The following is a 10,622-nucleotide window of genomic DNA, read 5'->3' as shown; positions in this document are numbered from 1 at the left end:
AACTGGCTCTCCAAGCAGCAGCAAGCATAAATTATTGGTTTTGTTTAAACAGAAGAGATAAATATTGTGGTTTAAACCAATAAAATGTTACATTTCGTTATTGACTCACCCAGACGTTACCTGCGTTTCCCCACCTATGTTCAGCAGACGTTTTATTTATTTGCCATAATAACCAAATAAAAGCAGATAAATATTAAGAGTGACGTGTGAGGTGAGACACAGAAATGACACACAGATGGGAGGGCTAAAAATGATAACAGGGTAATTGAAAGATAAATATCCGCCACAAGGGAAGACAGTCGTCACAGACAGCCTCTCTGGTGAGTAGCTCACATCTCCTCCCCGGGTTTCACTCCACAGAAAAAGATTTTCACATTTCAGATTAACATTGTTGATTTTTGGTCAAATATTTGCTGAAGTTGTGATATATTTTTATCTTAAAGGTATTAAAATTTGTTTTTCAGACAAAAAACATTTTGAACCACAAATATTGTTAGTTTTTTTTTTGGCAAATGTTTAATAAATGATCTGTATGAATGTTAATCAATTCTTTTATGTTTATAATTCTGTTTTTCCAGCAGCAGCAAAAAATAGAAAATAAAACAACGTCACAACTCTGGAAAAATGCTCAAACATTTTCTGGTAGCGGCTCTTTGCCTCCTCGTCACAGGTAAAAGGACTAAAACTTTTTATTTTCACATTTAGTAGAAGGTGGTTTCAAGATTCTTGTTTATTTATGTATCTATATGTATTTATAGTCACATTTATAGGTTTTATTTTTATTTTTTTCTGGTGGCCAAGTAATGACATTTCTTTATGACATTTTTTGTTGTGTCTTTGTGCAACGGCAAAAAGGTACGTCTAAGTTGAAGTTAAAGCAAAGCCGGAAGCAATAAAATGAGAAGGAAATGAGGAAATATCTGATATTGAATGCCAGATAAATTTTTTTTTTGGCATTTATTTCAATTTATGAGTTGGTTAAAGCGTAAATGAGGTCACGTTGGAGCGTTTCTACGATTAGGCCAAAGGTGATGAATGATATAGGCCATAAATGATGTAGACATTGTTTAGGAAAAGGGTTGGTCACTGCTTTTTTAGAACTGTTCTTTCCTTATCTCAGTTTTTATTAGTAGGATCAGGGTGATTTACACCTTAACGGTTTACTTTGGAGATAATTAAATATTAATATTATTGTGTAACAAGGAGGATTTTCATGATTTGCTTCAAATGTTTTCTTTCTGATACAGTAAATCTGTGTGGAACAGAAATAACCAGCTCATCTACTGCTGCACCTACTACGCCAGCACCACCAACAACACAAAACACCACAGACAACAGTACTGGACCTTCAGATGGTCCACCAACCTCAACCCCAACTGATGCACCAACCACATTCAGCCAAACTGATGGAACTGGTTCACCATCCACAGACCCCTCAAACTCAACCACAGTCATTCCCACGTCGGCACCAGGCTCGTCAGGGCTGTCCGGAGGGGCGATAGCCGGCATCACCATCGGTACCATCGCTGGGGCGGGCTTATTGGGTGAGCATAATGGACAAACACACAAACGGTTATGCAACCCCGCAGTTTCCACCATCTCAGTCTGTCAACCATTAACCAGGAAGGAGAGCTGTTCCCTCTGCTTTACTAGTCTCCAGCCCTTTGAATAAATGCAAATGCCGCTGTTCAAATAGTTACTCAACCAAATTCATTTAGAGAAAGAGAAACTAATCGTTATCTGGACAAAAGGTTTGAAATTAAATCCAAGTTAAAGTCTGTAAACTCATTTAATAAGACAGAATATTACTGAAATGTCAATTTGTGTCAGGAAATCATGGTGTCCAAAGCTTTAGAAATGGTTCTGCAACCATTATAAGTGACTTCTAGCCTACTTCATGCTGTCATGCTTTCTAATCAGGTTTTTCATTCCAGAGGCCAGTGCAACGGCGTGTCAGGGTTAGATCAGGGGATAAAACAAAGGATTTCCGACAGAAAATCTCTGAAATTTTCTAGATAAAACTTGAAAATGTCTGAGTTTGTAAAGTTTAAAATATGATAGAAAAATCTCTGGAAATTTTAGATTAATCTAAAAGAATTCTGAGAAAAACTTGAAATTCAAATTTTGCTAGAAATTTTCTGAGATTAAACTGAAAAAAAATCTGCCTTTTCTTTTAGTAAATAGAAAATCTTCTAAACTCAGAAATTTCAACATTTTCTGAAAAATGTTTTGGATAATTTCAAAATTCCTGAGATTTTTACAAGCAAATTTTTAATTTTTCAAATCCAGAAATTTTCTGAGATTAATCTGAAAAAAATCAGCATTTTTTCCCCCAAGTAAATTTTCAACTTTTTAAATTCAGAAAATTCTAAATTCTCTAGTAATTTTCTGAGATAAATGTAAAAATTTCTGAGTTTTTGTAGCAAATCTTTGACTCTTTAGACAGAAATGTCCAACTTTCTCTACTTATTTTCTGAGGTGAATCTAAAGAGTTATGAGTTTTTCCTATTCTTTTCTGTTCTGGGGTGATAAAGTATTTTCCTTTTTTCCAGGTGGCGGCGTCTACGGTCTGCTGAAATACACTAAAAAAATCTGAGAACAATTCCCCCCATCAAGGACTTAAATGTTGAAATATTGCAAGCTGCAACGTTTTCTATGATCTGATCTGGCTAGCGGGACGGGGAGGAGGCGGGCTTTTCTCAAAGGATCTGAATAAAACCGTCAGTGAAAGCTTCATGGCCCACCAGGAATAAATCCATTATAGTTTCTTTATCGCACTTCTTTAAGTCAGACAGTAATTTTGATGATGATTTTAACGTAACAGCAAATGCACTGCGTATTTAACGGTTTCTGTCTGCATTGAGTGGGATAAATGTGTCGACCAGAAGGTTTTGTTGTCATTTATGAATATTTGTGAAAAACTATAATTAAGATTATGAATAATTGATGATATTTAGTGTGATGAATAGTCATCTTGGCATATTTACAGACTCATTAGAGACTCGCTCATTTTCACTCTTTCAGCCTTAATTACAAACGGTTTTAGTTTCTTTTGGCATCAAGAAATAAAAATGTTCCACACATTTGCAACCATCCAGACAGGGCTTCACTGCTGAGGTTTTATATATATTTCATAACATAAAGTTGGTTTATTTTCATATAATAAATAAAGAAAATCAGACAAACTTTTTCCTTTGTCTTCTTTTTGCTTCCTGCCTGAAATGTTCATGCTAATGTTAGCTTTTCAGCTCATTTTACCTCGAATGCAAAAGCTAACATACTGAATGGAGTAATATAATGTTAGCAAATATGCTAGTGTCAGTCAATTTAATTTCCCTTTGGGATCAATAAAGTACTTTTGAATTCAATTAGAATTCCAATATACTATTGAAAGCATTTTAGTTAGCATTATCTGTTTATCAAATTGTAATTATTCATTGCAATCATTAAACTAAATGGAGGAAGTGAATGTTGTCTACATGCTAGTGACAGATCTCATGCTAATGTTAGCTTCTTACCTCATTTTACCTTAAAGCAAAAGTTAGCTTACTGAACGGAGTAGCAAACATGCTAGAGTTAGTCAACATGCTAGTATATTAGCATTAGTTAGTTTCAGATTATATGTTGTTATTTCCATTCTGAAGTAAGTCATGGTACCATTCGCTAACATGTTACTGTTAGCCTTTTGCACTCAAAAAAATGAACTTAGGGGGTTATTAGATTAATAAAAGAATATCATGTACTTTTAACACAATAATTTCATGTTTTAAACAAAAACGTGATAAAATCATGTTGAACAAACAAGAAATTCATCAACTTAACGTTTATGAAATTGAATCATGTTGAGATAACACGATTCATTATAGTCAGACTGATCTTGTGCTGGAGGCGACGAGCGAGATCACGGCAGATCCCGCGAGATCATGGGAAATCACACGAGGCCCTGCGAGATGATTGTTTTTCGTGCCAGGAAAACGCCAGCTGCAGTTTAGAGAATACTAAATTTTCCTGGCAGGATTGTGCACATATCAGTGTTGCTATGTACACTGAAAGAAATAACTCTTTGGATTAACATAAAAAAAAAATCATGGAAAGATTTTCCACCTGATTACTTTGCTTTATTTCAGCACTATGTAATTCTGTTACTCCAATTTAAAGAAAATGTGTTGGCTCAACTTAATTTATTAAGGTTATTCCAATTTAAAGCAAATGTGTTGGCTCAACTTAACTTTTGTGGTTGATTCAACTTATTTACTTTAGTTGGACCCAATGTAATTTAATAGAACCAGACCAACTAATTTGCAATGTTTTGGACCAAATAATTGACTTTACTTGATTAAGATGAATGCAAATTTAGTTGAAACCAACTTATTTAACAGTGATACCTTCACACTATGTAATTGATGTACTCATGTCAGTGGCTAACATGTGTTAACATCACATGAAGTGATGGTTAGCTGGTAATTAATCAGCGTTTTTCTAACATTTGCACCATTTCCTGCTTGCTCCATGCTTGTGTCAAAGCACAACTGAATGGGCTCTTTGCACCTAAGGCGTTGACGTCACATCTCCAGGAGCTAATGCGGCTCACTTTTTTCCGCTTTGAGTTACCATGACTGGTAGAAAAGACTAAGTCGTATTTCAGATGCAAAAAAACAATACTATTAACATTGTTGTCTTCCTAATATAATGGGCTTTTAAGTTTTCGTTAATTTCCAAGCGATCCTGAATTAAGAAGATGGCTTGTAAATATCTGTCGCTACCAGCTAAGGCCGCACAGCAAAGTTTGCAGCCTTCACTTCACTCCGGATCAGCCTAAAACTACCGGGGATACGGATGGTAAATAAAGGAGCCTCCCTGAGTTATTTCCATGGAATCACTTCTATATTCAGCCTGAAAGAGTTTATGGGAACGAGAGAGCAGACCAGAGCCAGACAGCCGAGCAACTGATCCGCCTGTACATACCGCTGTAAACACCGTCCTATCAGAGCTCTGAACAAGAAACATGCAAAGGTAATAAAACGAAATAACACGGAGACATGAAGCAACACGGTCATATTTTTTTAAAAGCAACAATTTTGAACCTGAACAGCTGAACCAGATCTCTGACACCAGAGCTGCGCTACTGTTAAGCTATGAGGCTTGTTGTGCTTCGTCAGGCTTCGTCAGGCTGAACCGTTAGTCTGTGACACTAACGACAATAAACACACATAATATACTTGAAAATAAGATAAATACATTGTCCGTTAGAATGTTTAGATACTTAAATAGCACATTTTACAAGAACAATGTCCGAGAATATTGCCTATTAGCATAAGCTAACGTTAATGTTAGCCACAAAGTTTAAGTAAAACTCACCTTCGTGTCAGTGAATGTATAACGAGGCGAACATCTTAAAACCTTTCTCCAGCTGACTTGTTGGGGCTTCGGATCGATGTACAAACCTTGGCCAAGCCCTGAAAGCACCTATTGTAAAAGGCCATTTTCAATAGATCGGAAACAATCGAGCCGCTTTACCCCGAACGCGGAAGCTGAGGTGCAAAGAGCCCATTGAAGTGGTTATTGCATTTATAAAAAATAACATGTTTAACAGAATTATTTTATGTTTCAAAGGCAAATATGACAAAATCACGTCAAATAAACATAAAATTCAACAACCTAGCGTTAATAAAATGTATTCAAGTTGAGACAACGTGATTCAATTTAGTCAGACTAATCTCCCGCCGAAGAGGGTCTAGCGAGACCCGGAGATCACGCGACACACTGGCGAGATTACGGAAGATCACGCGAGATGCTAGCGAAATTATGGAAGATCACGCGAGATGCTAGCGAAATTACGGAAGATCACGCGAGATGCTAGCGAGATCACGCGAGATCTTGTGTCTGGGAAAACTTCAAACTGTTCTTTCAAGAGAAGCGGGAAGATTCCTGATTTGGATCTGCTTAATTTGAAAAAGGTAAGATTCAGTCTATTTTCATCCGTCTAAATCAAAATAAAAATCGAAATAAAAAGATGCAAATTAAAATCATCAGACTTTTAAAAAAAAACATTTTTTTCTATGTTCGGTCACGTTTCTATGTAATTGATGTACTCAAATCATGCTAACATCACATGAAGCAGTGTAAGGGTCACAAAGCTGCTGTCAAGACAAAAAACGGACCCCATAAATGTCACAGTTTTGCTCCTCCTCAGGTTGTTAAAACTCCCTGGAAAAAAGTTGGACTGATGTAAATTCAGCATCTGGTGCCATACAAACTCTGAAGTCTGAGGTTTAGTGGATTTTAAACACTGGGGCCAAACATAAGTCTATTTAAATGTTTTTTTATTATTATTATTATTTTATTTCAGTACTGTTATTATGTAGGTAAATGCAGAGTGGACATTGGATGCACACACACTTTTGTGGCTTTCTATCGTAATACAGATTCTTCATTTATTAATAATAAAAAGTATTAAATTTGAGTCAGAGGAACCTGTGGAGACCTTTGCTGTTAGAGCTTTAAATGTGCTTGCAATGTCCACATAAATGTCCACCTGCTAACTATGGATTTCTAGTATTTTTTTCTGGCTGAAACACTCAGAGGATTGTCCATTATTCCTATTAGTCCATGAACAGACTTGAGCTTTCCTTTTTTTTAAATGCATATATTCCTCTGCTCTAAAGATGTATTTTGTTATTGTACTTGTTTTTCCCCAAATAATTGTAGTTCAAAAACAATTTTTAAGTTTATCGGTTTAATTTTGAAATGTTGAGGTTTTTGTTTAGATTTTTATGTTTTATATTTGTATTGCTTTCTACCATGTTCAAGTCACCACTGTTCTGCAATACATGCTTGCATGTGCCCAGTGGTTATATTCAGTTTCAGAACAGCTGAAACACTGGGTGCCTTTAAATCTCAACTTAAAACCCACCTGTTTAGAGTTGCTTATAGCTAAATTAGGCTTAGTGCGGTTTTAATGTCTTCAATGTTTTTAATGTTTTTGGCTTTACTTTTTATCTGTTTCACTGTTTATTAAATGTTGCATGATTCTGTGTTTCTGTTTTTAATTATGTAAAGCCCTTTGAAATGTCTTTCTGCTGAAATGTGTTGTACAAATAAAATTTGATTGATTGATTCATGATCCATTCAAGAGACTTGTACTAAAAGTTTGAATGTTCAGATACAACTCTGCTCAGGGTGAATTACATATTTTAGTGTTTGAAAATCTGATCTCTTTCAGAACATCACCTGTCTGTTATCCACCTACATAAGCACTGGTGAAGTGGGTCATCGGCCATCAAGTTTTAGATTGCAGTGGCTAATGGTAAGTTTTGCCAGATCTCAAAATGACTGAATCTAGTGTTAGAGCGATCATAAGGGTTCAGCTGAACTTGTATTTGGTAAGTCAGTTTTATTTGTCTTTATTTGCGTGGGGATGTGGAACTGTAAGGAGTGTTGTCTCTCTCTGTCTAGTAGATATGAGCTGCTATCAGCCCTGTGCTAGCTACAGAATAGTACAGAGCAAGGGGGAAGAAGGATGAGCAGCAACATGAGATTGGGATTGACCGCACTAAAACTCTCCTGCCACTGACTGGTTGTTTCTAGCACTAAAACTCTCCTGCCACTGACTGGTTGTTTCTAGCACTGGGAGAAGGCAGAGGAAATAGATTTTTCACAGTATATCCCCCTATACTGTACCCTTGTTTCAGACATAAATATTTCTTAGGTGACAGCTTCAGTTAGAAGTTTAAATAAAATGTTAAACTTAATTTTAGTCATGGCATAATGAAAGGAGAATAACAATTTTAAAGATCTTTCAAATAGGCTGCAAGCTACTGATCACTTTCGTTGTGACTTCATTTGAATTTAAGTTTTCAAGTGTGTGACCTTATAGTATACTGCTGGATTTTTGCGGTTGTTCTCATTGTTTTCTGATCTGCATATTTAGGAAAACACTGCTGAAGTCAGACGAGAGTGGATCCTAAAAGGTCTGTGTGCATACCTGGATGAAGATCCAGAGAAGCTGGAGAAAGAGTACATGGTATGTTAATTTATCTTTGTGTCCACAAAAGAGGTGATGATAGTTGGAGTTAATTGGACTTCCTGTGAATTATGAAATGAAATGAAATTTTATTCGAACATGATACAAATATAAAAATAAAATAGTGCACAGTAACAAGAAGTGCATAAGAAAGAAGAGAAAATACAGATTTTTTTGTTTCAGTTAACATATCATGCTCAAAATGGGGTAGGAAGAAGTGAGAACTTATAAACTCCTACCCCTAAACACCAATAAATTTAAAGTAAGAGAAGATCATTAAAACTCTTCTTTTTTTTCACTTGGGTACATTCAATTTTAATTTGACTTTTGAGATGCTTTTAGATTTCTCCCACAGAAAAGGATAATCATTAGTAAGATTGATATAATTACAGTTATTGTTAAGTGGGTTTAAAATGAGGATTTTTAGGTGAGTTAAACTCCACAAAAAGATCTTTGGCCTGTTTTATTTAGCCTTTTTTTCTAACAGCATTGTTTCATATGCAGACAAAAATATTAAGTAACTTTACCTAAGATGTTAGTACTGATCTATTTGGAAATAACTACCACACATAGTCATGACATTTCCTCCATCCAGGAAATAAGACAGGTTCTTCATGTATAAGATGTTTTTTTTGTGTACAGAGTCAGGGCTTTGTACTTGCACATAAGTAGGACTGGTTTGGAATGACAGTCTGTGTGGTGGATCCTCAGACTGTCATTTCAACTGAGGAGAACAGGCCATGGAATATGGGGCCTATTTGGGATTCATCCCTTCTCTTCATGTTTTTCCATATGAGACAATATACCGTATTTTCCGCACCACAAGGTGCACCGGATTATAAGACGATTTTTGTGAAAATGTAGAAAATATGGTACCTTTTCTAAATGGAAAATCTTACCACTGGACTCACAATTAACACAGACAGGTCTTTGATGGACCTTAGCTGTTGTTGAGTCAGCCAAATAAGTGTAAAGTTATTTTTTTATTTAATGAGATGTGAAATCTCTCCCCCGCAATACCCCACCCATGTTCCCATCATCAAGGTGCACAAATGGCCGAGACTGTCTGTGGAACCTGTTATCCGACCAGAGAGTGCAGAGCCTGGCGATGCCATTGAGGATGTTGGGATTCTCCTGGACGGGGTGGAAGTGATGAACAACTTGGGCAATCTATCTTTACATGTTTTTCCAAAGACCGCAGTCGAAAACTAAATTTTAACTGTTACAGTTCGCAAAGTTGAGCGAATTTACTGACACTTTTTATGTTGTTAAGAATTTGATCTATGCTAAACACAGCCCAGTTTTTTTCTGGAAAAACAAAACTGACCTTTTGTTGTTTATTTCAACTTTCAACTCAGCTGTTTTTTGTGCTGTGTAAAAAGAAAATGGATAACAATTTTGAAAATACAGTTCATGTTGTACTTTTTCTCATTGAGTGTTCTTTCTTCTTTCAGTGTGGTCTTAAAACACTTCATTTAATAGCACTTAAGAAAATGTCTTTGAATTAACATAATTCAATCATGGAAAGATTTTCCACACGATTATATAGCTTTCTTTCAGCATGAAGCATGTTTGTTCAGCTAACTTAATTTTCATGAGTTGGATCAACTTAATTAAGTAGTGTGAAGGTATCACTGTAAAATTAGTTGGTCTGGTTCTATTAAATTACATTGGGTCCAACTAAAGTAAATAAGTTGAATCAACCACAAAAATTAAGTTGAACCAACACATTTCCTTTAAATTGGAATAACCTTAATAAATTAAGTTGAACCAACACATTTGCTTTAAATTGGAATAACCTTAATAAATTAAGTTGAACCAACACATTTCCTTTAAATTGGAATAACCTTAATAAATTAAGTTGAACCAACACATTTCCTTTAAATTGGAATAACCTTAATAAATTAAGTTGAACCAACACATTTGCTTTAAATTGGAATAACCTTAATAAATTAAGTTGAACCAACACATTTGCTTTAAATTGGAATAACCTTAATAAATTAAGTTGAACCAACACATTTCCTTTAAATCGGAGTAACAAAATTACATAGTGCTGAAATAAAGCAAAGTAATCAGGTGGAAAATCTTTCCATGATTTTTTTATGTTAATCCAAAGAGTTATTTTTTTCAGTGTGGTTACAATTAGCTTTTTAGTATGTATATTGTATAGATAGAGTAAAGCACTCTTGTCAACATGCTGATGATAGCCCAAAAATGGATGCTAACATTTTAGCAAACATTACCAGCAAGCTAAATTTAAGCTAAAAGATAAAATTAGTAGTAAGCTTTAAAGTTTTTTTTTTTCACACTTTTTATTTTTATGGCCAACATGTTAGTGCTAGCATTTTCAGCCAGCAAAATCTTTTTCACTAATTTTAGCTTAGAAACAAATGTTACTGTACTAGAATGAAATGTTACTTGTGAACATACTAACAGCATAATGTTAGCACTTTAGCTAACATTTACATTTCATTATTTTAGTTTACATATGAGCACACTAGATGGAGTAAGTTAATGTGATGAAACATGAATATCAACTAGCAATGTTTTAACTAGCACTGTTCTTACTGAATTAGATTTAACTCAATAGTTAATCAGA

At 35.1% G+C, this 10,622-nt stretch overlaps 2 protein-coding genes and 1 long non-coding RNA gene across 3 annotated transcripts; 2 read left to right on the top strand and 1 right to left on the bottom strand.

Moving 5' to 3' along the window:
* The first annotated feature begins 583 nt into the window (after positions 1–583).
* Positions 584–3,185, top strand: LOC106929084 (uncharacterized). The gene is made up of 3 exons (XM_015005751.2): positions 584–670; positions 1,248–1,544; positions 2,553–3,185. The coding sequence occupies exons 1-3, from the start codon at positions 625–627 to the stop codon at positions 2,594–2,596; spliced, it is 387 nt and encodes a 128-aa protein (XP_014861237.2). The 5' UTR covers positions 584–624; the 3' UTR covers positions 2,597–3,185.
* Positions 3,186–5,752: 2,567 nt separating this feature from the next.
* LOC148155625 (uncharacterized) lies at positions 5,753–9,449 on the top strand. The gene is made up of 4 exons (XM_088012459.1): positions 5,753–5,957; positions 7,223–7,306; positions 7,931–8,023; positions 9,068–9,449. Exons 1-4 carry the CDS (start codon positions 5,823–5,825, stop codon positions 9,233–9,235), a joined length of 480 nt encoding a protein of 159 aa, XP_087868585.1. The 5' UTR covers positions 5,753–5,822; the 3' UTR covers positions 9,236–9,449.
* Positions 9,450–9,461: 12 nt separating this feature from the next.
* Positions 9,462–10,150, bottom strand: LOC148155624 (uncharacterized). The gene is made up of 2 exons (XR_015765267.1): positions 10,015–10,150; positions 9,462–9,774 (listed from the first exon to the last, which is right to left on the bottom strand). It is a non-coding gene; the product is annotated as an uncharacterized LOC148155624 (long non-coding RNA).
* Between the last annotated feature and the right edge of the window lie 472 nt (positions 10,151–10,622).

This window comes from Poecilia mexicana, unplaced genomic scaffold, assembly GCF_051168715.1.
Source record: "Poecilia mexicana isolate PSO_F unplaced genomic scaffold, ASM5116871v1 scaffold_14, whole genome shotgun sequence".
Lineage (NCBI taxonomy): Eukaryota > Metazoa > Chordata > Actinopteri > Cyprinodontiformes > Poeciliidae > Poecilia > Poecilia mexicana.
Note: the sequence above shows the minus strand (reverse complement) of the source record. Positions and strands in the feature narration are given on the sequence as shown.